Genomic DNA, 27,994 nt, shown 5'->3' with positions numbered 1-27,994 from the left:
AAATAACCAGAGGTAATTATTCTGCTCTTTTCCTGTGGGTAGACTGAGGAGGAAAAGTCCTAACATGATTTATCAGAGTTGTGATGAGCAAAATGTTCGCCCTGAGGAACAGCTGAATACAGATAAAAGCAGCATTCCTCCTTCCTGATCCTCACCATCAGGTGTTTGTTGCTGCCTGTGCTGTCCTTTGGGTTGGATTTTTGTCCTCTTTTTCTTTAGTGTTAGTATTTGTTTCCAAATAAAACTCCTGAATGTCCTGGAGGCAAAGAGAGCTCCAGGATCAGAAAATCAGGAGACTATCAGAGCCCCAAGTCTGTTATAGACAGGTTGTTTCAGACTGGAAAATCCACTGGGTGTTGCCAAAGCGCTGCTGTGCCCTCCCCTCACGTCTCACACAGCAGTGCCAGGGACTGAATCAGTTCTGGCTCATCTTTTGTTTTCTCCACCCCATGCTCTTCTAAGTTGGCACATTAATTCACCTTCTTGCTGTCAGCAGATTGTGCTCCTTGTTTTCCCCTCTGTTGCCTGACCCTGCCCAGAGAGAGCCCTCAAACCTCTCACCCTTCTGGAGAGATTTCTGACTTGTGATCATGTGGAGATTTTCCTGCAAGAGTCTCAGGATGTCAGTAAGGCAATTCTTTGCATTCTTATCTCTGCAGTGCCATTTCAAGTTCCCTGTCTCATGGCGAGCCTAGCCATGGTCTGGCTGATAGAGTTATTAATTGCAGGGAGGTCCTTGAGGCATTCAACCTCATTGTTCTTCAGGTCAGCTCTTTCCCTTACGCCTTGCAAACGCAGCAGTCCCGGATCAGCTCTAGCAATGAGGTGCACTGGATACAGTTTGACTCTGTGGTAAGTGTTTCACTGCTCGTTTCAGCTGTGGGCTTTGGTGTAGAGTTACCTGAAGCAGTCTGGCAGATGTGTGTTAAAGACAATTGTTATCAAGGGAGCTCTTTCTCTGCTGGAGTGTTTCTCTTAGGTAGCCATGGGATGCTGGGGGTAGAGGCAGCATTGCCATGCAGGCCCAGGAGCTGCACTTGCCCTTTGTCCATACATGCAGCATGAGGAGCTGCTGTGGTCTGGCCAGGCCAAGCTGTGCAGCAATGCCGTAGAGCTCAGGAGCTGGCTGGCCATTGGCAAGCAGTCTGACTTTAGGCTGCAAGTTCCATGTCACATAGTCTGATCTGATCATTACTTCTTTGGTACTAATCCATCCATGTGTTAGGTTAAGAAGCAGTGGTACAGGAGGTGCCAGCATTGTGCAGAGAAGGTCTTCCTGGAGCCATTGACTTTTGTTCACCATTTCAGCCAGCAGTTTTGGCTAAATCTGATTCAAACCCCCCCACACCTTTTCCTATTCTTTGTTTGGCATATTTGTATCATGCTTGACTCTGCTGTGCTGAGTGGCCTCTTGGTGTCTGTTAAAGTGTCTGAAAGTGTAGCTTTAAAAAGCAGCTGAAGTCAAACTGAGTGGTGGAAACAGAAGACTGGATGACTGTGCAAAGCTTGCCTGATAACACAACCCAGTGTGGTCACCTCTTGTAAAATGGGCCAGAGAAGGTTTTGTTTCCAAAAACAAATCAGCAGCTTGCAGTCTTCTGATGAGAACTAAATAAATCAAAGCACAAACCCCCCAACCACACCCCAAAACAGAGGGAGGCTGCCTGTGATTCGTTATGCTGGTAGTGACATTGCTGTAAGGGCTGGGCTGCCCCCAAAGGCCTCCTGACACTGAGGCAGCAAATGCTCTGCCCCTCTGCCTGCTGTCTGCAGGTTGACATCCCAGCAAAGAAATGGACAGCTGTGCTGTCCAGAGACCCTCTGCAGCCACAGGGAGCAGACACACTGCTGTCTCAGTTGTAGGAGCAGGACAGGCTCTCTTTAACTCTTCTCAGAGTACGTAAAGGGAAAAATCCCTCCCCCCATGGACTGGATGGAATTGGGAAGTTGAAATGGAAGTGCTGTTCACAACTAATACTGCAGTGCAAAGCATAGAAAAGGCAAAGAAATCCCCAGGCCACAAAGAACCTCCTTAGGCCAATGCTTGCCCCAGCCTCCAACAAACCAGGCCAGAAATCCAGGCTCAAATGGCACCCCCCCACCTCCACCCTCCCCCATACTAAGCCTCTCTGCAGCCTCCCATTCCCAAACCCCTGTGATGCAGCTGCAGTTTGGCTCTCCAGCTCCAAGCCTCTGCCAAGGGCTAACTCCCCTGCATCACAAAGATGAGGGAGCAGCATCAGGAAGGAGAGGGAGGGAGGGAAAGGGAAGAAACTCTCCATGCAGCCAGTTTTATGTTGGAGATGCAGGCATTATGGGGATGAAATAACAAAAGATTACAGTGTCCTGTCCACCCCTGGACCTCCTGGAGGTCCTCAGCTTATGGATCTTAAAGGCACCCGTGTCAAACCATGACAGCTGGAAAACTTGCAAGCACCTCTGCCTACCTTTCCTAGCTGCAGCGAGATGACAAGTGATCAACAACTGGCATTCTGTTGTATTCTTTGCAAGGGTGTCACTGGGTGGGGAAGAGAGGATACTTTGGGAACTGTTGTCCATTGCTCTTTGCAATTAGCTGAGGAAATTCAAGTGGTTTGCAGTTTGCCTCACAGCTTTTGCTGTCTCTGTGTGGAACAGGAGGACGCAGCGGGCGAGGACAAGCTGTACTTCGGTCTGAACGAGTACAGCAAATCCCTGCAGTGGGGAGTCACAAGTCCCCTGCTGAGGTGTGATGAGACCTTTGAGAAAATGGTCAACACTCTTCTAGAAAGGTAGGAAGTGGCTTGGAAGCTTGGGATTCTGCTGCACTGGGATCTGAATGACACTGATAGGTTTAGTTCCTTACACCTCTTGAACTTGGGAGCCCAGAACTGGACACAATACTCCAGATGTGACCTCAAGGTATTGTGTCCAGTTGTGGGCTCCCAAGTTCAAGAGGTGTAAGGAACTGTTGGAGAGAGTCCAGCAAGGTCCATGAAGATGCTGGGGGGACTGGAGCATCTCTGTGGGAGCTGGGGCTGTTTAGTCTGGAGAAAAGCAGCCTGAGAGGGGATCCTCAGTGCTCAGCAAGAGCTAAAGGGTGGGGGGCAGGAAGATGGGACTGAGCTCCTGTGACAAGACAAGGGGCAGTGGGCACAGACTTGAGCACAGGAGGTTTCACTGAAGGAAGAAATTCTTTCCTGTAAGCCCTGGAGCAGGCTGCTCAGAGAGGTTGTGGAGTCTCCTCAGGAGGGATTCCAAACTCACCTGGACATCTGATCCTGGGCAACCCAATCTTACTGGGCCTGCTTTAGCAGGGGGGTTGGGCTGGCTGATCTGCAGAGGTCCCTTCCAACCCTCACCTTTGTGTGTCTGTGTGGATTTATGAGCCCCACTGCAGAGGGGTGGAGGCATGATGTCCTTTGACACTGATCTTGGAATCTGTGAAGTGTATGCAGCTCTTTGTTTCTGTACCAAATGTAGTGCTGGTGAAGGAGGGGATGCCCTCCTTTGGCTTCCAGAGGAACTTAGGCCCATGCAGCAGTAGGCCAGGCTCTGCTCTGGTGTTCTCTGTGCCTAGGAGGTATCAGAGGTTTCATTCCTCACCACTTCTGGCATCTGTCTTGTTGAGACTGCCAAAGTCTTGTTAGTGGTGGCCCAGGTGAGTGATGGCCTTTCACAACCATCAGTTTTGTTTTGTTTTGTTTCACTAGAGGGCTATGGTATTGCTTCCTGCAGCTCAGAGTGGCTTCTTAGTAGCCTGCAGCTGCCTGACTAAGCTGCTTGGGTAGCAGCTCTCCATGATTAAAGGCACTCAGTGCAGGAGTGAAGGCAATACTGTCACAGCACTGGGGAATTCACAGCACTGGGGAGTTCGCCTGTGCTGCACATCAGCAGGACAGATCCCTCAGAGCACTTCAGGCTATAGTTGTCACTGTGTTTTGATGTTTGCTAGATCAGCAGCAGTGTCTCCCACACTGTTTTCCTGGTTTACTTAGGTGGCTATTATAACTGCAAATGGGTCTGTATCTGTGAAGTAAAATACAGTATCAGTGATTCTTGTTGCTAAGAACATGTGCAAGTGCATCATTAATCCGTCATGTTTACTCTTATCTACAAGTATGGGAGCAGTGGATGTGCTAAATCATGATAAGCTCAGTTACTCTTTGCATGTCAAGCCTTCAGGCTTCTCATAGCCTTTCTGGCCCAGGGGCAGAGACAGTGCTCACCACTGCTCCCTTTCTGTCCTTAACCTGTGAATGGGGAGAAGGCTATAGGAGGATTAGTGCAGGTGCAAATATTGCCCTGACAGTACATTGGGGGAGGACCAGAAATTGATGGGAGGTGAACCTCTGCCTTGGGGCCAGGATGTGCTTTTGCATCCCAGTTTATCAACTTGCCCTCTGTTTTCAAGGAGCTGGGTTATTCCATCTGAGCAGATGAGCCCCACAGGCTCAGCTGAAAACACTGCAGACATTTTGGTGTTGTAAAAGAGGCTCCATGGTTTTAGCAGCAAAAGTGCAGGGGGAGGAGGCGTGAAGTGTATTGTAGAGATATATTGATTTAATGAGTGGCTTGTGGCACACAGGGCAAGCTACTGCACCTCTGTTCAAAGACACACAACACTTCATTCACAGGGATCCCATTAAATCATTCAAGAAAGAGACCAGATAAATCTGGAGCTTTAAACTGGTTTAGTCATTTGGAGTTTTGTGGCACAAGGCTGGCACTGAAGGCACCAGCCATAGAGTTTCTCTGTGTGATGATGGTGAGTGAAGCGGGGGGCAGTGTCCAGAACCAGAGTGCTATTTCCTTGAGTAGATCTTAATACTGTTCTCTTGGCATTCTGCTTTATGAGTTCTTATCTGCTGTCCCTGCATGTGGCTGTGAGGAGAGAAAGAAACATTAGCTAAGTTAAAAGGCAAGCTGGAAGCTCAGAGCTGGCTCAGAGCCAGCAGCCCCTGCTGGTAAATCAGACTTTCTGGTGAGGAGTTGAGAGATGTGCAGTGCTGAAGTCCTTCTCCCACAAAATGCTTGCAACAGCAATGGGAGTCCAGGCTCATAGGAGAAAAGCTCATGGACAGCAAAGCAGCTGCTCAGCTGTGCTCTTCATGTGCAGTGGCCTGAGGTGATCTGTGTCTCTCAAGGCAGTGTGACTGAAACTCTGAGGCACAGGAAGGTAACCAGAGTTTACAGTTTCAGTTACTCAAGGCTTGGCTCTGTGTCTCCTCTATTTGGACCATTATGGAACAGACTGCCCAGGGGGGTTGTGGAGTCTCCCCCTCTAGAGATATTCAAGACCCACCTGGATGTGTTCCTGTGTGATTTGGTACAGGTGCTCCAGCTCTGGCAGGGGGTTGGACTGGATGGGCTTTGGAGGTCCCTTCCAGCCCCAAACGTTCTGTGACTCTGTGATATGTGGTCACTTACAACACTGATCTTGTGTGAAATTACTGTCCATTAAAATCAAAGTCTTCACTCTCTGAGTGCCACAGAAAACCCCAAGGGTAGTGTTTCAGCAGCCAGTCCTGGTGCAGGCTGGTTGGCAGCAGTTGCTGTGATCTTTGCATGTGCTAACTCAGAGCTGTGTCTCCTCGAAGGTACCCCCGGCTGCACAGCATGGTGATTCGCTGCTACCTTCTCATCCAGCAGTACTCCCAAGCTCTGATGGCTCTCACCACCATGGCCTCACTGAGGGATCACAGCACACCAGAAACACTCAGCATCATGGATGACCTTATAACTTCTCCAGGAAAAGATAAGAATGGCTGTGGCCACATGCTGGTCATTCGGGTGCCATCTGTGCAGCTGGCCATGCTGGCCAAGGAGAGGCTGCAGGAAGTGAGAGACAAGTTAGGGCTGCAGTATCGTTTTGAGATCCTCCTTGGGAATCCTGCCTCAGAGCTGGCTGTCACCAAACACTTTGTGACACGGCTGAAGGTTAGTAGAACATCAATATGTGTTTGTATGCCCTTGGTAGTGACCTGAACCTCTGTCCTGTGTCCCTTGCCCCACGTCTGCAGGGAAAGGCTGCCTGCTCTGTGTCTGTCTCACTGAGTTTTGCTGCACTTTGGATAAGGATCAATGCTTTAGGAACTTGGGAAGTACCTCTCTTGTTAAAGCTGTGTAACAGCATGAGGCAAATGATTTCATCTCTGAGTCTCAGGGAGCAGAGCTCAGACCTCCTTAGGAAAACTAATTCTTTCCACTGGCTTAATCTGTCTGTCTAGTGTATCTGTCATGTGCTCTGTCCATCTGTCATGTGCTCTGTCCACCTGTCTTCTGCTCTTCTGGTAACTGCTGAGGTATTCTCTTTGTCATAGACTTCTGAAACTGCTGCCCCCTGGCAGCCCCTTCTGCACAGCACACAGGCACCAAGCTGAACTGTTTGCCAAACCCATTCCTGAGTTACCCTTCCCACATGCAGCAAAGAGCTGCCACAGGCATCAGTCTGAAAGTAATTCTGGTTCTGTCCTGCCTCTTGCTCTAAGCCTCACATAGGCACAATTGTCTGTTTCTACTGCAAGTTACACAGAGGAAAGGAGTGCATTTGGTGAGCCTTTCTGAAAGAGCTGTTGCAGGTAAAATGTCCTTTAAAGAAGCTACAACCTCTGCTTCTCAAACCTGGTCCTCAGCAGGAGAGGGAAGAGAGGAAAGCAGTAGCCACAGAAGAGAAAACGTGAGGCAGCAGCTCTGTGCTGCTGGAGTTTTGGTTGGGCATTAACTCCAACCTGAAATCATTCTGGACTGGGACTCCTGTGAGGGCTTCTTTGCTTCTGTCTGCTCACCCCTTGCTGTAAAGGGCTGCAGCCCTCACACATTGCAGGAGCAGCCTGTGAGGCCTGCAGGGCAGATCAGGATTGAGTGTGAAGCTGTTGCAGGGGAATCTCTGCAGCCACTAATCTGGAACAGAGGAATTTCATCAGGCAAAGAATGGAGACTCTTGTAAATAGTTATCCTTACTCCCTCCCCCACAACCTCAGATGTTTTTGAGGAGTACAGAGAGGTGTAGGAATCTGTGCCTATTTTTACCCTTGACTAGACAAATTAGCTCTGAAACATGCATGTGAAGGGAGGGAGGAGAAGAATGCAGCTCTCCACAGGTAAGCCTGCAGTGAGTTTTGAGATGGGTCACCCCAGTGGCACTGCAGAATGGTGATCATCTGTGAGTCTTGTGCTGGCTGGCCATGCCTGGAGCCTGGGAGAGCAGGGGGTATCTGCAGAGCTGTGAGCCTGTGTCTGGGCAGCTGGCTGCCATTAGAAAATGGATCAGCTGTGATACTACTGAGTCTAGGTTATTGCAGACAGTTTTGCTTTAGTCTCCATGCTGCTTGGCTCTTCTCCTGAGGTTGGATGGAGTAACAAAGCTGGAGGTCCAGAGCAAGTGGTCCTGTGCTGGGGGGAGAGCAATAGGAGGCCACTGGGAGCTTTCTGGTGGGACTGGGGCTCAAAATGCTGGTCCCACCAATAACTGCTGTTGGTTGCAGGGAGGATGAGACCTCACCTCAGCAAAGTGTGTGGTGCTGCAGCAGGGCAGGGAGGGTTGGCAGCTGTGTCTGCAGAGCTGGTATCTGGACCCTTCCATGCTGGCCAGCCAGCCAGATCTGTCCTTCCATCAAGGAGCCAGGCTTCAAGGGGGATGGTACACCCAGAGATCCAGAATGAGGCCTTGAGTAGCCAAGTGTAGTGGAGAGGTGTCCCTGCCTGTGGTGGAGAGGTTGGAGTAGATGATCTCTGAGGTCCCTTCCAACCTGAGCCATTCTGGGATTTTAAGGAAATCATTTCAATAAGATTTTTGTGTTGCCCAGGCACAGCCTTTAACTGTGACAGAGTCAAACCATTTGGCAGGCATTAAGAAGAGAGGGCCCCAGGGAGCTGTAGCTCTCTGCACCTCTTGATTAAGATGTTTAAAATATACATCTCTGTGCAAGTTCACAGCTCAAAGCTTCAGTCACTTCAAGTCCTTAGGCTTGGGCTTAGGCTCAGGCAAATCAGCTTTGTGTCTGTCTTCTATTTCATTTTCTGGCCATGCACTTTCAGAGCACCTTCCAGCACAGCAGGCAGGATAACACCCAGCCAGCCTGACCCTGCTGAGCCAGCACACAGCACTCTGCTGCCCAGGCTGCTTGCATGAGCCAGTGGTGGCTTCTGGGTGGCTGTGAATATGAGGATGCTGGAACCACCAGGGGAGAGACATGAGGACTGAGGGAAGAGAATAGAGCCAGAGCTGAAAAGGGGAATATTGCTCCAAATCCTGCTCTTCCTGTGCTAAGGAACAACTAATCCTAGAGGTTTTTTGGTGGGGATTTTCCAAAGGTGGAATGGCACACTGGGCCATCAGTGAGTCCTCCTGTTCCATCCCCTGCAGCTGCCTGAGGAGATCACCCACAAAACTTGGCCTGCCTAGGGAGGAGGGAACAGGACAAGGGTGCAGACTGAGACTGGAAGAACCAAGAGGGACTTGATGACAGGGTTTGTGGGGAAGTTCCCCACAAAGCTTGCATCAGTCTTGTTGCTCTATCAAGAGAACTTGGCCTCATGTTGCACATCTGTGCTGAGAAGAGCAATAAACATTTGCAGTGGGCAATTGGAGTGGTTTGGCTTCCTGTCATGACTCAGAGAAGAAGACTCTGTCTCAGCTAGGTACAAGTCTTCTCCAGAACTGCTATTGCCCCAACATGGAAATGGAAATGCCTGGGGAGAGCTTCTCTGCTGATGTCCTGCCTTGACTGGGCAGAGATTGAGGAGACTGTGTTGTCAGTTTGCCTCCTGGTACCCACAATGTATTGACAGGAGTGGCTGGCTATGACCCTGCCTGCCAGCAGTGTTTGTGGTGCTTGTGGCTTGTCTCAGTGAGCCTCTCAGCCCTCCAGCTGAGTTTCATTTCAACAGCTGCTGTAGGGTGCTGGTTCAGGTCTTGATCAAATGCTGCCTGTGTCATCTGGAAGTCTGTGCACAGACTCAAGATCTAACACTGGTTTTAGGAGTCTACATCCAACAGAGAGAGCAGAAATGGGCTCAGCCAGGCTCAGTAAGGTTGGCTGAGCCAGGAGGGCTGAGGGCTGTAAGGCCTGATGCCTCCAGCCTGTTGAAGCCTTGGTAGACTGTCGTTAAGGAGTCCTTTCCTGTGGAGCTACCTCCAGGGAAAGGGAGCATGTCTTCCTTTTTCTGTCATGTAATCTTTCATTATATAGAATATCTGAGCAAATAGTTGAGGATCATGGAATCATTTTCATACCCCACCTGAAGGTTTCACTTGAGCTTCACACATTCCTTTCAAAGAACTTTCATCTGTGCCAACATGAAATGGAAGGCATCACCTGCATTTTTCTCTGACAGACCACATTATCACCACACCAGATGTGTGGTTCCAGCTCTGAGTACCATGCTGTGCATCCTTTTTCTGTGCCTTTAATGCCTGACTAACACACTGCTACAAACAAAACATGCACGTCTGTACCTAAGATCTGAGATTCTAAGGTCTCCTGCTTGCTGGCTGTTGGGAAAGCTAACTCTGTGGACAAAGAACTGGCAAAGAGAAGGGGTGAAGGTTTAGAAGGTGCCATTTAATTGTGACTGGGGTTCTCTCTGTCCACAGGCTTGGAGGGGGAATGAGCAGGAGGACTGGATCCCTCGCACCTACCAGGATTTGGAAGGTCTGCCTTGCATTGTTATTCTAACTGGCAAGGACCCTCTAGGAGAAACCTTCCCCAGGTGCTGTTGTTGTTTGTGCTCTATGGTTATTCTCTAGCAAGTTCAGATAGGTTGGGGGGTGGGTAAGTGGTTTGATACCATCTGGCCTTTATTTCAGAGGAAAAAAAAACCACCAAACATGTGCTTCAGACTTCATTGAGGAGCAGTTTCCCGTTCTGGGATGTGTGGTTTGTGAGAGGCTGCTGCCCCGTGTGGGTCAGTGAGTGCACAGCTGCTGTGCTGAGCAGCGTTAAAGACTTCTCTGTTTCCAGGCAATTGAAATTGTTCATTGCTATTTTAGCAGCACTGGAAGGCAGGGAGTGTTGATCAAAGCCAGAGAAACAAAGCATTTCTTTCTCCTTGGGCTGGGTCTTGCAGGTCACTGAAGTACTGTGACCTTCGGCTGATCGACTCCAGCTACTTAACGCGGACCGCGCTGGAGCAGGAGGTAGGCCTGGCCTGCTGCTACGTCTCCAGGGAGGCCATTCGAAGGCCAGTGGTAGCTCTTGACCTGAGCGAGAAGGAGCATGAGAAGGCTAATGGCAGCGAGAATGACTCTGATGAGCTGCTGATAGACCTGGACCGACCCCAGAGTAACAGCAGCGCTGTCACTGGAACCTCAGGTCAGTCCCTCTGCTGTTGCTCTGAAGCACACATCTTGGTGCCTGTGTCGCTGGAATCCGAGTGCAAACACTGAGATGTTTAGTCCAGTGGTTGCTTACCTGCACCATGCTGCAAGCTGGGCAAGGAAATGCTAGCAGCAGATTCCTTCCACAGTGAGCAGTTTTGCTGTGTACAGCTAAAGGGGGATGGTGGTGCCATAGCCAAGGGTCCCTTGGCAGTTTTGTTTGTAAACTTCTATTTCACATTAGTTGCTGGTTTCATCTGTGGGAGCCTGAAAAGGTCTAAAAATGAGAGTAGAAATGGATAGTATAAAATGCTAGGAGTAGAAGAGTGCTCTGTAGCTGCAGGGGCAGCTATGGGTGAGGATGGATATTGGCCTCCTTGCCAAGAGTGGAGAGGTCTTGCCCTACTTCTTCAGGCATGAGTGGAGCATCACCTCCCACCAGGAACTTTCTTGCATCCCTGGGTCCTTCCCTTTGTTCCCTTATGAGTTTGAGGTATTAAGAGAGCTGAACTGGACCTTTGCCATACACCAGATCTTCCCATGTCCCACCTGAGACTGACTGGTATGGAGGAGGGAGCTCATGTTAAAGTGGCAATGAAATAATGCTCTGTCCCCATAGGAAGCAGTGTCAACGTGATCTGTACAGTGGTGTCCTATACTTGAATTTCAGAAGGTTGTACTATGAAATTCCAAATCCCAGGTGGGGAATGGGAGGCTGGGCTGGAGGCAGGTGTTTGGACTCTGAACCCTGGCAGAAGGCACAAAGAAGTGTCAAGAGTTTCTGTCCAAATGGTGAAACCCTGACCTGAGCCACACGGTGAGCTCACCCTGCAGCACTCACTCAGCAGAAGTGTTTGAAGATTGGAATTGTCCCCTGGATGAAATGAGTCCCTGATGTCTTTGCACTTCCTGATGCCAGCCAGTGTCTGCTCACTGCCTGCTCGCTGCTCCCCAGGTTCCCTGGCAGACAATGGTGTGAGCTCCTCGAGCGCTGCGGACAGGTCCCAGAAGCAAGCTCCAGCAGCTGACTGCCAGGCCGCGGCACACAGCTCCGTCGACGAGGGAGCTTTCCCCAGCTGCACAGCCAAGGAGAGCCTGAAGCAGGAGTGTGACTCGCTGGGGAACCAGATGGCCAGCAGCACCACTTCCAAAGTGTCCTCCCTGTCCTCCGCCTCGCAGCCGCTGCGCTGGGCTGCCCAGGACAGCAGGGCCCTGCGTGCCGCGCTGCCGCGCATCGTCATCCTCTCCAAAGCTGCCTACTGCCTTCTGAGCTCCCAGAAAAGTGGGAGTTTGCCTTCTTCCTCTTCTCTCCTGCCTCACGCTGACGTGTCCTGGCTGAGCTCTCTGAGGCCTCTGCTTCACAAGGACATGACCAGCGAGGAGCAGTCTCTGTACTACCGGCAGTGGACAGCGGCCCGGCAGCACCACGCAGACTTCAGCAATCAGGGCGAGGCCACTGGCTCCAGGAGCTTTCACCCCAGGCGGCTGCTTTTGACAGGACCACCACAAGTAAGACAGCAGTTCCTTCCTCTTGCCTTATGAGCAGGGTGAAATACCAGGGGTGAGGACTGGAGATCATAAAGGCTCCCTGCAAGGCCACACACAATCGCTTTTTAGGGCTAAGTCCATGCTGGAAGCAGCAAGCAGAGGAAGGGTGATGCTGTGTCTTGTGCTTTAGCCTGATGAAACACACATGGATGGCAGTGGGCAGAAAATTGCCAGGGGAGTATCAGCAGAGAAGCAGTAATGCAGACTGTGGGCCAGGCTGTGCTCACAGATCCATTCAGCATAATCCAGTGCCTGAAGGGGGCTACAGGAAAGCTGGGGAAGGACTTTAGACAAGGATGGCTTTGAGCTGGGAGGAGGGAGACTGAGACTGGAAATTAGGAAGACATTGTTTGCAGTGAGGGTGGTGAGACACTGGCACAGGTTGCTCAAGGAGGTTATGGCTGCCCCCTCCCTGGAGGTGTTGAAGGCCAGGCTGGATGAGGCTTTGAGCAAACTGTGCTGGTGGGAGGTGTCCCTGCCCATGGCAGGGGGGTGGGAGCTGGATGAGCTTTAAGATCCCTTCCTACCCAACCCATTCTGTGGTACTGGGGAATGTTATGTCATGTTTCCTGTCTTCAGACAGAGCTAGAATGGGGGATGCCCAAAGGCATTTATCTGAAACTTGTCCTTCCTTCATGTTACTCTGAGTTGGGATCTGGACTCTTTCCCCTCTCTGGCTCAGGTGGGGAAGACTGGCTCCTACCTGCAGTTCCTGAGGATCCTCTTCCGCATGCTGATTCGCTTGCTGGAAGTCGATGTGTATGATGAGGAAGAGATTGATGCCAGTAAGTATTCAGCAGTCACTCTTCATGTCCCTCACCAAGAGCCTCTGCTGTGGTGCTATTTAGCAGTGACAAACTGCTAGGCTCACAGACAGTGAGACCTGCCTGTCCTGCCTGTCCAGCAGCATGCAGGAGGGGTCTGCATGGATTCAGTACAGCTGAATCAAAATGCAAACTTCATATCAGGCTTGGATGAGTGCTGTTAAAAGTGGTTTGGGTTAACCTGTGTGGATAGCATTAAAATGGACACAAAAGAGTAAATGGAAAACATCTGCCCATCTCACCTCTCCTTGCTAGGCTTCAAGCAGTGGCTGCTTTTAAATAAGCCATTGAAGAACATTCCTGGCCCCAAGAGCTCTGTTGTTTATGTTTAGTTACACATCACCTCCCAATTCTCAGTAAGATATCTTCTGTCTGCACTTTTCAGATGCTATGCTGAGGAAGGAGGTGGGGGGGAGCCTCTTTGGACTGGCAGTCCTTTGTCAGACCTCACAGATCCATTAAGTGCTGTGTCAGGACTTTGCCTTGGGAAGCACAAATCCTCTTAAAAATCATTCCTCTTCAGGGTGTTCTTTACATAACTGTGGTTTGACTCTGAAGATAACTCCACAGGGCATTCATCTCATGACTGCTGGGCTGATAGCCTGACAATGCAGTTGTCAAACCTTTGAAAGGACTCATCTATGGTCCTGCTCTGCAAGTGCTGCTGGATGAAAACCCCATGTGTTTTCCTTGGAGTGGGAGCTTGGGGGCTGCTACTCTCTCATCATTTGACCTAAAGTACCCCAGAAACTCAGGATGAAACAGCCAAATGGAAGAGCAGCTCTGCCTTGTGTCTTCTGGCCTCTTGCCTGGCAGGGATGTGCCTCAGCTCCAGCAGCTGAGCAAGCTGGCTTTGCCTGGGAGGTTTGGTTCCACTACTTGTACTGCAATGCTTCTCCAGACTGATTAAGGAAAATGCCATTTTGTTCTCCAACCCATGGATGTTACTGTCCCACTTATAAAGGTTCTCTTTGGGACCAAGGGAAGCAGTGATTGAAATTAAAATACCTTCTCTGTTCCTTGGTGTCTGTGATGTGGTCAGGCAGCAGCCCCTCCTCTGAGCTTTTCATTCCATTGCTAACCTACATCTGCCTTAATGCTTACAGCGTCCAAGGGCATGAGACTGAACAAGTCTGAGTGCCAGGTTCTACACCTTGGCCACAACAACCTCATGCAGTGCTACAGCCTGGAGAGCAGCCAGGCAGAGAGGGACCTAGGGATGCTGGTTGACAGCAGCTGAACAGGGGCCAGCAGTGTGCCCAGGGGCCGAAGAAGGCCAAGGGCATCCTGGCCTGCAGCAGGAACAGTGTGGCCAGCAGGAGCAGGGAAGTCCTTGTGCCCTGTGCTCAGCACTGCTGAGGCCACACCTTGAATCCTGTGTCCAGTTCTGGGCTCCTCAGGTTAGGAAAGAGGTTGAGCTGCTGGAAGGTGTCCAGAGAAGGGCAACAAAGCTGGGGAGGGGTCTGGAGCACAGCCCTGGGAGGAGAGGCTGAGGGAGCTGGGGGTGTTTAGTCTGGAGAGGAGGACACTCAGAGGAGACCTTCTTGCTGTCTACAACTCCCTGAAGGGAGGTCATAGCCAGGTGGGGGTTGGTCTCTTCTCCCAGGCAAGCAGCACCAGAACAAGAGGACACAGTCTGAAGCTGTGCCAGGGGAGGTTTAGGCTTGAGGTGAGGAGAAATTCTTCCCAGGAAGAGAGATTGCCCATTGGGATGTGCTGCCCAGGGAGGTGGTGGAGTCCCCATCCCTGGAGGTGTTTAGGAGGAGCCTGGCTGCGGCACTTGGTGCCATGGTTTAGTTGATCAGGTGGTGCTGGCTGATAGGTTGGACTGGATGATCTCTGAGGTCTTTTCCAACCTGGTTAATCCTGTGATTCTGTGATGTTACATGTTGCTATCTTCTGTTTAATCAACTCTTTCAATTCACAGACCCTTCACTGGCTCCATTTGCTTCAGCTCTGGTAGCAGCTTGTCAGACAGTGCATTATCAAATCCTTCACACTGGAAGTTTCCTTTGGCCAGAGACACAGCTCTGCTGCAGCTGTAGAGTGGAAGCAACACAGGATTGCTTTCCTTAACCCATGCTGCATTTTTTTATGTTGTCCATTTACTTTGACATCTTCAAGTATTTCCTTCACCCTCCCCAAGTTGTTAAGCATACAAAGGTCAAAGTCAAAGGCCCAATGCTCTGTAGCTTGCTGTATCTCCTCTTCAATGGTGATGCTGCACTGTCTGTGCATTGGTATTGAGTCATAGAATGCTCTGGCTTGGAAGGCACCTCCAAAGCTCATCCAGTCCAACCCCCTCTGCAGTCAGCAGGGACATCCTCCACTAGATCAGGCTGCCCTGTCAAGCCTCACCTTGATACAACACTATGTGACAAGTTGGAGAATGGTTTGGGTTGGAAGGAACCTGCAAAACTCATCCAGTCCAACCCCCTGCACTCAGCAGGGACATCCTCCACTGGATCAGGTTGCCCAGAGCCCTGTCCAGCCTCACCTTGAAGATCTCCAGGGAAGGAGCCTAACCACCTCCCTGGGCAGCCTGTTGCAGCATTCCAACAGCCTCACAGTGCACAATTTGTTCCTAACATCCCATCTCAATCTGCTCTTTACTTTGCAGCCATTGCCCCTTCTCCTATCACTGCAGGCCTTTGTAAGCAGTCTCTCTCCATCCTCCTTGTAGCCCCCTTCAGCTACTGGCAGGTTGCTCTAGGGTCTGCCAGGAGCCTTCCCCTCTGCAGGCTGAGCACCCCCAGCTCCCTCAGCCTGTCCCCACAGCAGAGCTGCTCCAACCCCCTGAGCAGTTTTGGTGGCCCTCAGTCAGCCTCCTCTCTCACATCCCTGCTCTCTCAGAAAACTGCCATGGAGAATGTTCTTTCTCCTTGTTTTGAGTTTGTATCAAGCTTCTGGAGTTTTGATTCCATCCTAACTTACAGGAAACCTTTTATGCCCTTAAAAGAATCAAACTGTCAAAGTGAAAATCACACCACAAGATTTCATGTGTGTAGCTGGGGTGAGACAGATACCAAAGGAAGTCGTTTAGGTGTCATGCACCTTCCTGAGGTCTAGCCCAGCCTGACACCTGGCAAAGCTTATTATATCTCACCCTTGTTGGCAGTGAAGACAAAACTTCATTCACTGGTGAGCTTTTCCCATTCCTCATGGGCTTTGCCTGTTCCTAGTGTCCTTTTTGATGTAGCCCCTCTGAAGCCCCTGCCTTTTGTTTGGTTTGATACTCTCATTGCTGCAATTCCAGGAACTCCAACTCTTCTTCATGGACACATCCTCTTGCATCAGCCCTTGTGGGGTGAGCAGCTGCCTCTCTGCAGTCCCAACCTTCATTCATCTGAGTTTGCTTTTTCTCCCATCAGTAACCTCAGTTCCCTACCTGCTTTTGTCTTTTCTTCCACTTCCTTGCAAACTGAACTGACTCCTACTCAAGCTGTTGTTTCCTTGGCCAGTGCCTTCTGATGGTCCTGCTACTTACACTTGGCTTTCCACTTTAGGCTGATCTCTGCTGGAGCAAAACAAAGTTCCAGCTGACCTTTGCTGGCCACATCCCACCCTGCAACTGGAGAGTGTCCTTTGCTGCCTTTCTCAAGTGCCACCTGCTGCTAGTTCAGCAATGTGCAGTGCCTCTTTCTCTTGGCTTTGCCTTTGGATACTTTGGCTTCAGTTTGTACAGTGATCCTCACTGCACCACAGAGAGGCTCCAGACTACACCTGTCTCTTCTGCACAGACAGGACCCTTCCTCTGAGCAGTTTATGCTTAAACCAGAGGGAATTATACCTCAGCAGCCTGATGAGGAGCAGGGCAGAAGACACTTCTGTGGCTCCTTCACTAGAATAGAATAGAATAGAATAGAATAGAATAGAATAGAATAGAATAGAATAGAATAGAATAGAATAGAATAGAATAGAATAGAATAGAATAGAATTAACTAGGTTGGAAGAGACCTTCAAGATCATCAAGTCCAACCTATCAACCAATCCAACACCACCCAAACAACTAAACCATGGCACCAAGCACCCCATCAAGTCTCCTCCTGAACACCTCCAGTGATGGTGACTCCACCACCTCCCCAGGCAGCCCATTCCAATGGGCAATCACTCTCTCTGTGTAGAACTTCTTCCTAACATCCAAGCTAAACCTCCCCTGGCACAGCTTGAGACTGTGTCCTCTTGTTCTGGTGCTGGTTGCCTGGGAGAAGAGACCAACCTCTGCCTGGCTACAACCTCCCTGCAGGGAGTTGGAGAGAGCAAGAAGGTCTCCCCTGAGCCTCCTCTTCTGCAGGCTAAGCAACCCCAGCTCCCTCAGCCTCTCCTCACAGGGCTGTGCTCCAGACCCCTCCCCAGCTTTGTTGCCCTTCTCTGGACACCTTCCAGCAAGTCAACCTCCTTCCTAAACTGAGGGACCCAGAACTGGACACAGGACTCAAGGTGTGGCCTAACCAGTGCAGTGTACAGGGGGAGAATGACCTCCCTGCTCCTGCTGGCCACACTGTTCCCATATGCAGCTTCCAAGGAGCTGCCAGTCCTCTGGAATGACTTTGAGTGGGTTCTAATTTCAATTTGAGCACTGTTTAAGAGGTTCAGAGAGGTGTCTGTATGTGGACACCTGAGTGAGCTCCTGTGCAATGGCACTTCAGCAGACATCATGTGGACACCACTGGGTATCTGCTGCTGCTAACCTGAAGTGTGTTGTTGCAGGTCATGCAGAGAGCAGTGAGGTCACTCAGTCTAGCAATGACCACTGGCCAGACATTGAGATCTTCAGCAAAATGGCTTTTGACCTGAGTGTGCATGACCCCAAGTACAGAGCTATAAGTCCTGTGTACACAGAGCAGCTCTCAAGAGTGAAACAAGGTAAGTAAACAGCAGAGCTCTTGAGGAGTGCTTCCCTGCAAAGACTCAGGTGTCACTGGTGTGGTCGTTCACAAGAACACAAACACCCCTCTGCTCCTTGCTGGCATCACAGCCTCTGGTTTTCAGCACTCAGAACTTCTGTTACTCCTTCTCTTTGTGCACAGAAACCAGCAAAGAAGCCACATCAGAGGAACCTAAGAAAAGGGAGACTGTGTCCATGATGTTGACTAAGTATGCAGCTTACAACACCTTCCATCACTGTGAGCAGTGCCATCAGTACATGGACATTAACCCTGCTGCACAGGTTGGTGGCAGAGTCCAGGGGTCAAGGGCATCCTTCATTCTTTTGTGGCCTCTTCAGGCACACCACTCTGGTGTCAGGACTCATCCTTTCACCTTCCCTGAGATGGAATTGTTGAATTCTTCCATTCTCAGGGGAGACATTGAGCTACAGACCCTGGAACTGTGTCTGCCACCCTCTGCATGAGCAGCTGTCCTCTCCAGTGCCTCTGGCAGAGGGTGAACATTGTTCCTGGTTGTCTCATCCAGAGCTTGCCCAGAGGGCTTGCAGTCTCTCAAGGGAGAGGACTGTAAGATCAAGAGATGCCTACCTTACCTAAATGCCAGCTGTCTACACCTGTGATGGGAGACTGGAAGGCCTCCTTCTTCCTCCCTTTGAGCTGTGCATGCTTCTCAGCAGTAGCTTAGTAGTTGCTGGCTAAACCAACCACTTTAATTGCTTAGTTAAACTTTTGGTCTTTAAAGCAAAGTTGTACTTGCAGGAGGCTGGCAGGGAAGTTATTCCTGGTTAAGAGCTCAGACATTATTTCTGAGCCACCAGCACCATTTTACTTGGAAGTTTCTTGTCTCAAATTGCTCTTTCCTTGCCTGCTGATCTCCTCCAGCAGCTTGCTGTTGAGCTCTCACAGTGCTGACACTGACCTGGCAGTGCACAGTGCCAGGTAGCTCTGGCTGATACACCATGCTGCACAGGAAAGTCCCCACAAAGGACATCTGCTGTTCCCTCCACTCATCCTTGTGCTTGTGGTCAAGCATAAGGAGTAGTAATAAATAGCAGCCTCTGCTGTCTGTGCAGGAGTTGGCTGTGTGTGTCACAGAATCACAGCATGGTGAGGCTTGGAAGGGACCTCCAGAGAGTCCAACCCCCTGCCAGAGCAGGGTTACCCAGGGCAGGGCACACAAGAGCACATCCAGACAGGGCTTTAAAGTCTCCAGAGATGCAGACTCCACCTCCTCTCTGGGCAGCCTGCTCCAGGGCTCTGTTACCCTCACAGTAAAGAAGTTTCTCCTCATGTTTAGATAGAATTCCTATGGTCAAGTCTATGTCCATTCCCTCCTGTCCTGTCACTGGGCACCACTGACAAGAGTCTGGCCTCATCCTCCTGACCCCCACCCCTTAGATATTTGTAAGCATTGATCAGATCCCACTCACCCTCCTCTTCTCCAGGCTAACCAGCCCCAGCTCTCTCAGCCTTTCCTCATATGAGAGCTGTTCCAGTGGCCCTGTGCTGGGCTCTCTCCAATGGTTCTTCTTGAGCTGTGGTGCCCAGACCTGAACTCAGAGAAACTGCACACCCAAAAGGAGGTCACTGGACAGCTAACATTATGGAGAGAGACTCTTCAATGCCTTAACATAACCTAAACAAAGCCCCTTCCATCTCTCATCTTTCCTTAGGCTAATTGTTTCATGTCAAAGGCTAGAGAGAGCCTTTGACCCTGTAGTAAGACAGATGCTCCTGTGGGCTGACATCAGATATGTAGGCACTTGGCCTGTGCTCCCATGGCTCAGAGCAGTGCTGTGCAAGCTGAGCTCACCCAGACTCTTCATGGCCTGGTTACTGCTGTGCTCTGCTGGGGTTCCCAGGCTGCTGAGGAGAGTATCACACAGGAAAAACCCCAGAGTGCTGCAGCCCTGCTCTGCTGAGCTGTGTTAGTGCCAGTGGTGGGCACACATTCCCCCTTGCTCTGTGCCCCAAGCCCTTGGGGAAAAGCTCCTGGGACAGTTTGTTTCCTAGTACATGTAGCAGCAGCTCCATGGAGAAGGATCTGGGAGTCCTGGTGGACAGTGAGTTCTCCATGGGACAGCAATGTGCCCTTCTGGCCAAGAAGCCAATGGTTGCTTATTGTGCATTAAGAACAGCCAACAGGTCAAGGGAGGTTCTCCTCCTCTCTACTCTGTGAGATGTGAGACCACATCTGGACTGCTGTGTCCTGTTCTAAGCTCCTGAGTTCAAGAGGGACAGAGATGGACTGGAGAGTGCCCAATGGAGGCTGTGAGGATGATGAAGGGCCTGGAACATGTGTGATGAGGAAAGGCTGAGAGACCTGGGGCTGTTTAGTCTGGAGAAGAGAAAGATGAGAGGGGATCTTATGAATGTCTATCAGTATCTGCAGGGTGGGTGTCAAGAAGGGGCCAGGCTCCTTTCAGTCCTGGGATGGGACAAGGAGCAATGGACACAAACCTGGAACACAAACCTGGACACAAACTGGAACCCAGGAAGTTCCATTTCAGCATGAGGAGAAACTTCTTGCCTGTGAGGCTGCTGGAGGCCTGGAGCAGGCTGCCCAGAGAGGTTGTGAAGTCTCCTTCTCTGGAGGCTTTCAAGCCCCATCTGGATGCATTCCTGTGTGCCCTGCCCTGGGTGATGCTGCTCTGGCAGGGGCTTGGACTGGGTGATCTCCAGAGGACCTTTCCAACCTCTCCCATGCTGTGAGTCCTCAGGGGCTGCAGCCAGGGGCTGCAGGCTGGCCTAACTTGCACTGGTAACGTGGTAAATGGGGGGGGGGGGGGGCATCAGGATCTGCTTGCTCAGCACTGTCCTGATGGCTGTGTAGGAGCTTGTGTGAGCCACTGCCACATCAGCAGTAGGATGCAAAAGCCAAGAACTGAGTGGTGGAGAAGCTGCTCTCCACACCTTAGGGGGATGCTGATGGTTGTAAGAGATCTCCAGCCATGTTGTTTGCTGTGGTGGATGCTTTGCTTTGCTGTGCTTGCTGCTTCCAAAGCCCTCAAGTTTCATATAGTGGACAGTAAGAAACAGATACTTAGGGAGGTTGCTGCTGGGACACCATCCCTGGAGGTGTTCAAGAGGGGATTGGATGTGGCACTTGAAGCCATGGTTTAGTTAGTCAGGAGGTGTTGGGTGGCAGGTTGGACTTGATGATCTCTGAGGTCTTTTCCAACCTTATTGATTCTATGATTCTGTGTGATTCTGAGTAATTTCCATCTTCAGCAGAGTCCCTGTGGCCCAGGATCAGTGTGGGTATACAAAGCTGATTCTTTCAAACAGCAGGGGCAGGCACATGCCTAAGTAATGTGGTTTATGTTAGCTTCAGCTCCTGGAAGAGGACATCCTGGATGTTCTTCTCTGGTGGCTTCCAGCACGGATTGCAAGAGCAGGTAGCCCTCTAGTCCTGGTGTGTTACCTCTTTGCAAATCTTGCTCTTTTTGTATGCTTTTCTGTCTGCAGGTCTCTGACTCCACTCTGCATGCATTCACATTTTCATCCTCCATGCTGGGAGAAGAGGTTCAGCTGCATTTCATAATCCCCAAGTCCAAGGAGAGTCACTTTGTCTTCAGCAAGCAGGGAAAGCACCTGGAGAGCATGCGTCTGCCACTGGTCTCTGACAAGGTCTGTGCTGCTCCTGCCCACCTGCTGCCTGCCTGCAGCCTGGCCTGCAGCTGCAGGAGGATGGTGCTGGCCTGGGCTTGTTCTGTTGGGCCTGGGGTTTCTGTAGTCTTTAGCATAATTCCCACCTGACTGTCCTTAGAACTTGAGCTCTTTGAGCACAGGCATCCATTTGTCTTCCTGGTGTCCAGGAATGTGCTGCAATGAGCAATAAAATCCAGGGGGAAGAACAAATTAGCAGAACCCCCTGTCAGGAACAGCTTGGTTTGTACCTAATGCTGCCCAAATGTCTCCTGCTCCAGCAGAATCTGAATGCAGTCAAGAGCCCTATCTTCACTCCCTCCAGCGGGCGTCACGAGCATGGCCTCCTCAACCTCTACCATGCCATGGAGGGCATCAGCCACCTCCACCTCCTGGTAGTCAAGGAGTATGAGATGCCCCTCTACCGAAAATACTGGCCCAACCACATCATGCTGGTGCTGCCAGGCATGTTCAACAACGCTGGAGTTGGTAAGAGAGCCTCAGTGCACTGCTGGCAAGAGAACCAAACCCACGGGGGGCAGTGTGGCGCTGAGGGACATGGTGCAGCAGCTGCTCACATGCCTGCTTTGGTCACAGCAGCAATGCCTGTGCAGAGTACACCCAGGTGTAAGGACTGCCTGGGGCTGTGGAATGCCTGTTTGGATTGATCTCTGCCTTCTCAGTGGCATGGCTGATGTTTGGTGGGCTGTGTGCCATCCGTGGGGTCTTGACAGGCTTGAGAGGTGTGCCCGTGCCAGCTGCATGAGGGTCAGCAAGTCACAGGGCAAGGGGCTGCAGCTGGGACAGGCCAATCCCAGGCACAAATCCAGGGTGGGTGCAGAGTGGGGAGAGAGCAGCCCTGAAGAAAGAGCCTTGGGGGTGCTGGGTGCTGAGCAGCTCCCCAGGAGCCAGCAGTGCCTCCTGCAGCCCTCAGGCAGCTGGGTGCTGGCTGCAGCCAGAGCAGTGTGGGCAGCAGGGCAGCAGAGGGGATTCTGCCCCTGGGCTCTGCTGAGACCTCACCTCCAATCCTGCCTCCAGCTCTGGTGTCCCCAGCAGAAGAAGGACTCAGAGCTGCTGGAGTGAGTCCAGAGGAGGCCACAAAGATGATCCAAGTGCAGGAGCAGCTCTGCTGTGAGCACAGGCTGAGGGAGCTGGGCTTAGACTGGAGCTGAGGAAGAAGTTCTTCAGTGTGAGGGTGGTGAGACTCTGGCACCGGCTGCCCAGGGAGGCTGTGGATTCCTCTTCCCTGGAGGTGTTCAAGGCCAGGTTGGATGAGCAGCCAAGTCTTGGTGCCTTCCAACCTAAGGCATTCTGTGACTCACTTATCTTCCTCAGCCCTGCTGTGTGGAAGTTCATTCCAGACATTTTAACCAAGACTTCTTCAGTCAGCTGAAGCTCAACATTAACTGCAGCTGCACGCTGAGGGCTTGAACTTGGGACTTCAGTTTCATGAGGCTGAGCTTTTCCTACAGGAAGTAGCTTCAAGTTTAGAATCTTAGCTTCTTCTTGGTTCAGGATTCTTCTTGGTTCATGCCCACAAAACCACATTCTGCAGAGTCTGCTGGAAGGGCCAAGCTTGTTGCTGTCTGCCTCTTGGCTCTGCTCACTCGGACAGAGGGACGTAGTCAGTTCTGTTTAAGACGTTGTGAGCACTCAGTTCCTAAAAGCTAATGGCTGCAGGTGTTGCTGTAGCCTTTTTCTGGCAGGAGGGGACGGGTGAGGGCCACTGAAGATCTCTTCTTTGTGGTCTTCTGCCAGGTGCTGCCAGGTTTCTCATTAAGGAGCTCTCCTACCACAACCTGGAGCTGGAGCGGAACCGGCTGGAGGAGCTGGGGGTGAAGCGGCAGTGCGTGTGGCCCTTCATCGTGGTCATGGACGACTCCTGTGTCCTGTGGAACATGCACAGCATCCATGAGCAGTCCAGGTGAGCAGCCACCCCCCACTGGGGGCCCTGCACTCAGCTGGCACACCTGCAAGTCACAGGCTCCTCGCTGGCATCTGACAGGGCAGGGCAGAGCAGGCAGCAGGGCAAGCGGAGAGCTGGAGCTGCTGGCCACATGCTCCAAATGCTGCCAAACAAAGGCAGCTTCCAGCCTGGCTTTGCTGCAAGAACTGCTGGCTGTGTCCAACAGGCCTGGCAGATAATCACTCAGCTTTCATTCAGCTCTCTCAGAAGTGTGCCCCCAGACATCAGATACCTCATCAAGAGTGCAGCCAGGCAGCTCTTTCACTCACAGCAGCAGGAAGGCAGCAGATTTGCCTTGCTGACCAACCAACACCCAACCTCCTGCTGCTGAACACTTCCACCTGGCTCTACCTTCCCATCCATGTCCCACAGGCAGTACCATCAACAAAGCTCTCCTTGTGCTTGTTCCTTGCCTAAAGCCATTCTTGCTCCCAGTGACTCTTGGGGTGATTTTTTCAACACTGATCCACTTTGACTCAATTTGTGTTTCTCAAGGGAAGAGCTTTTCATGGGCCCTGGGGCTTCTGAAAAGGCCTTAAGCTCTTGCCTTTCTTACACTTATGTTGCCTATCACAGAGGGAAAAGGCCTTCCAGAAACAGTGCCTAAGGCAGTCCTTTAGCTAAAGTGTGGAAGGCCTTATGCACTGGTCTGACACAAGGTCTTGTAAGGCCTTACTCAACTGGCTAAAGTCTTACTCTGCTGAGAGACCCTCTTCCTGCAGTGATGGAGCTGATGGGATGAGGTTGGGTGGCTGCTGCTCACTCTGTGTTTCTGCCCTTATTCTTGCAGCATCTGCAGTAAGGCTCTCAGTCCTTAGTGGGATTTGCTGCTGCCTTGCCCAGACACACACACACACACACATGTGTAAATGCAGAGTGTGTGTCCCCAGTTCTGTTTGGATGTTGTGGATGATTGTGTTTTGCAGCCAGTCCCTGGAGCCTGGGGGTTCCAACAAGAATGTGTCCCTGAAGAGTGTCCTCCAGCACATTGAAGCCACCCCAAAAATTGTTCATTATGCAATCCTGGGTGTGCAGAAGTGGAGCAGCAAGCTGAACACCAGGAAAGCAAAGGCTCCCTTCTCCAGGTGCCACGTGCATGATTTCATACTGCTCAACATAGACCTGACCCAGAATGTGCAATATGACCTGAACAGGTAGGCACTGCAGCCCTCTGTGCTAAAGTCATACCTGGCATGGGGACAGTCTTGCCACCAGAGTTCAGGTTGCTGTCAAGATAAACAGAAAGGCCTTGTCTGGGGTGTGAGTGCACAGGCACAAAGCCAGAGGGAGAGGTGCTGCATCTGAAGGAATCATGCATGGAAGTAAACTTAGGGAAACCTGGGAGAGACAGGCCAAGAGGCAAGGGCAAGGCAGGGTACAGAGGACTGGGGAGAAAGAAGACACTTCAGAAGAAAAAGGTAACCAGGACACCAAAAACAGGAGAGAGAAGCTGAAATTGCTTCAGTTCCAGGAGGAGTGTGGAGCTTCCAGAGAGCCTCTGTCAGAGGCAGGAGCTTATTGCAGGAGTAGGGACAAGAGTACAGGAGGTGGTTGAGCTGTGAGGAAGGATTCCTTGCATTTCCTCCAGAGCCATGCATCCTCCCTGTTTCAATAAGAACAGATCAATAAATAACTGCCCACTGTTTCCCTCCTCCCCTACCTCCATCCTGAGGCCTTATCCCTTGGGATTTTTTAAGGCCAGGCTGGATGTGGCTCTGGGCAGCCTGATCTAGTGTGAGGTGTCCCTGCCCATGGCAGGGGGCTTGGAACTAGATGATCCTTGAGGTCCCTCCCAGCCCTGGTAGTTCTGACTTGTACAAAGCACTCATGGGGCTTTGGTGCTCATCCTCATCACAGACTGAAGCAGTGCCCAAGTCCTGCCAAGTGAGTGCAGAATAACCCCTGCCCAGGGGGCATCTCACCCTGCTCTCCTGCTGCTCTTCTCAGGAGTGTCTGAGTGAGGAATTGCAGCCTGGCTTCCAGAGCTCTTGGTGGGAGGCACCCATGAGTGCTGGAGGAGCTGGCTAAGGTTATTGCTAAGCCACTCTCCATCATTTCTGAATGATCATGGAGAACAGGGGAGGTGCCTGGGGACCGGAGGAAAGCCAATGTCACTGCAGCCTTCAACAAGGGCACCAAGTCAGCCTCACCTCCATCCCTGGAAAGGTGATGGAGCAGCTTGTTTGGAGGTTATCTCTAAGCATGAGGGAAAATGGAAGATAACCAGGAGCAGTCAGCAGGGATTCCTGAGGGGGAGCTCAGGCTTGGCCGTTCTGATAGCCTTCTATGATGGTGTGCCCAGCTGGGTAGAGTGGGGAGAGCAGTGCCCAAGGCTTTGGCAAGGCTTTGGACACTGTCTCCCACAGTGAGGTGGGTTGAGAACTGGCTGGAGGAGAGCACAGAGGGTTGTGATCAAGAGTTGGGGTCTAGCTGGAGGCCTGTGGCTTGTGGTGTTCCCCAGGGGTCAGTACTGAGTCCAGCCATGTTCAACATGTTCATCTATGACCTGGATGAAGGGACAGGGTGGATCAGCTAGTTCCAGCCCCCTGCCATGGGGGACTGGAACCTCATCTCACACTAGACCAGGGGAAGGCACACACAGCTGCCCTGCAAAGGGAAGACTTGTTTGATTTTAAGGTGACCAGAAGTCATTTTCCTGCCCCAGGAGCACACTGAAGGGTTGAGTCTCAGAACTCAGGTGGCCAAGAAGGCCAAGGGCATCCTGGCCTGCAGCAGGAAGAGTGTGGCCAGCAGGAGCAGGGAAGTCATTCTGCCCTGTGCTCAGCACTGCTGAGGCCACACCTTGAGTCCTGTGTCCAGTTCTGGGCTCCTCAGTTTAAGAAGGACATTGAGAGACTTGAAGGTGTCCAGAGAAGGGCAAGAAAGCTGGGGAGGGGTCTGGAGCACAGCCCTGTGAGGAGAGGCTGAGGGAGCTGGGGTTGTTTAGCCTGGAGAAGAGGAGGCTCAGGGGAGACCTTCTTGCTCTCTGCAACTCCCTGAAGGGAGGTTGTAGCCAGGTGGGGGTTGGTCTCTTCTCCCAGGCAGCCAGCACCAGAACAAGAGGACACAGTCTCAAGCTGTGCCAGGGGAGGTTTAGGCTGGAGGTGAGGAGAAAGTTCTTCACCAAGCGAGTCGTTCATCATTGGGATGTGCTGCCCAGGGAGGTGGTGGAGTCCCCATCCCTGGAGGTGTTCCAGAGGGGATTGGATGTGGCACTTGGTGCCATGGGTCATGAGGTCTGTGGTGCCAGGTTGGACTGGATGATCCTTGAGGTCACTTCCAACCTTAGTGATGCTGTGAGACTGTGAGACTGTGAACTCTGCAGGGCATTTGTGCAGGCACCATATCAGGTGGCCTGCAGGAGCCCCTGCTGGGCCTGCTGCAGTGCACCTCAGCAGCAGCAGGGGGGTGCTTGCCCACAGCAGTGGTCCCCCAGCTGCCCCAGCCATCCCCTTTCCTGCCCAGGTATTTCTGTGAGGATGTGGACTTCAACCTGAGGACCAACAGCAGCGGGCTCCTCATCTGCCGCTTCAACAACTTCAGTGTCATGAAGAAGCACATCCAGGTTGGAGGCCAAAAGGACTTCCTTGTGAAGCCAAAAATCATGGTGAGTGGGGGGGGGGGGTGCTGGGTGTGCTGTGGGAGGTCAAACCAGGGCCTGATTCTTTCCTGGCTGAGAGGGATCTGATCAATGTCTACCAATATCTGAGGGGTGGGGGGCAAGAAGGGGCCAGGCTCTGGCCAGTGGTGTCCTGTGACAGGACAAGGAGCAATGGACACAAGCTGGAACCCAGCAAGTTCCACCTGAACAGGAGGAAGAATTCTTGACTGTGAGGGTGACAGAGCCCTGGAGCTGCCCAGAGAGGTTGTGGAGTCTCTTTCTCTGGAGACTCTCAAGCCCCATCTGGCTGTGTTCCTGTGTGACCTGTGCTGGATCCTATGCTCCTGCTCTGGCAGGGGGCTGGACTGGGTGATCTCTGGAGGTCCCTTCCAACCACTACCATTCTGTGAGCCTGTGATTCCCCTAGCAAGAAAGAATCCTGTGTCCTTTTCTTCCATGCTGGTTGACAGCTGCCATTCCCAGCTAGCCCGTGGTGGGTCTGCCAGGTCAGAAAGAGCAGATAAGAACTGCTTTGGTAATCAGAAGTTGTTAACAACAATCCCCTGCACTTCTTAGACGACAGGCTGGGATTGGCAAGGTTTGGTCTAACTGTTCCTCTGACTAACACTGCTAAAAGCAGGCAAGCTGTACTGCTCTTGGGGTCAACACTTCCAGCACAGCCACCAGATCCCAGTGTTTGCTGCTTTGTGCTGGCAAAAAGAGACCTGAGCAAAGGCCCTGAGCATTGGAGCCTGCTGGAACCCACCTGGGAGACCCCAGTATGGATCCAAATGGGGTGGAGAGGCCAAACATTGCACCAGAGCATGTGGCACCTGTGCTGGCTTGCTGTGGAGGGCTGTTTCCAAGGGCTGCCTTCAATCCAGGCCTCTTAGAGTTCATGTCCCTGGTGCCTCTGGACACCCCCACAGCCCTCCTCTTCTAAAAGCTCTCTCCCTGTCTCACAACTAAACCCCAGGGTGGAGTATTGTGGGAGGTGGTTTTCTGAATGTTGCTTCCCCTGTGCTTGCAGTGGAGTCTGTAGTGACAGGCTGGCCTGTCAGAAAACCCCACAGCAAACCTCTGCTGTGGCTGACTCCACACCAGAGGGTTGCTGTGTCCCACACTGCCCAGGGGCAGGCAGGTTTGAGGCCCCTGCCTGCTGTCCCCTCCTCAGGCAGGCAGGTCTCCACTGACGTGCTTGGCAGCTATGGGACAAGG

At 51.7% G+C, this 27,994-nt stretch overlaps 1 protein-coding gene across 1 annotated transcript in view; it reads left to right on the top strand.

Annotated features, from left to right (window-relative positions):
* GREB1L (GREB1 like retinoic acid receptor coactivator) overlaps positions 1-27,994 on the top strand; it is a 182,956-nt gene that overhangs the window by 147,753 nt on the left and 7,209 nt on the right. Inside the window, exons 18-31 of the mRNA XM_068165491.1 lie at positions 660-852; positions 2,638-2,771; positions 5,580-5,919; positions 9,578-9,693; positions 10,051-10,295; positions 11,256-11,809; positions 12,531-12,633; positions 17,383-17,538; positions 17,703-17,842; positions 21,030-21,191; positions 21,494-21,698; positions 22,968-23,133; positions 24,102-24,329; positions 26,641-26,782. Coding sequence (XP_068021592.1) covers positions 660-852; positions 2,638-2,771; positions 5,580-5,919; positions 9,578-9,693; positions 10,051-10,295; positions 11,256-11,809; positions 12,531-12,633; positions 17,383-17,538; positions 17,703-17,842; positions 21,030-21,191; positions 21,494-21,698; positions 22,968-23,133; positions 24,102-24,329; positions 26,641-26,782 — 2,884 coding nt within the window. The remainder of the gene's footprint in view (positions 1-659; positions 853-2,637; positions 2,772-5,579; positions 5,920-9,577; positions 9,694-10,050; positions 10,296-11,255; positions 11,810-12,530; positions 12,634-17,382; positions 17,539-17,702; positions 17,843-21,029; positions 21,192-21,493; positions 21,699-22,967; positions 23,134-24,101; positions 24,330-26,640; positions 26,783-27,994) is intronic.

This window comes from Melanerpes formicivorus, unplaced genomic scaffold (assembly GCF_026170545.1).
Source record: "Melanerpes formicivorus ecotype bairdi unplaced genomic scaffold, bMelFor1.0.p_v2 SCAF_89, whole genome shotgun sequence".
Taxonomy (NCBI): domain Eukaryota; kingdom Metazoa; phylum Chordata; class Aves; order Piciformes; family Picidae; genus Melanerpes; species Melanerpes formicivorus.
Note: the sequence above shows the minus strand (reverse complement) of the source record. Positions and strands in the feature narration are given on the sequence as shown.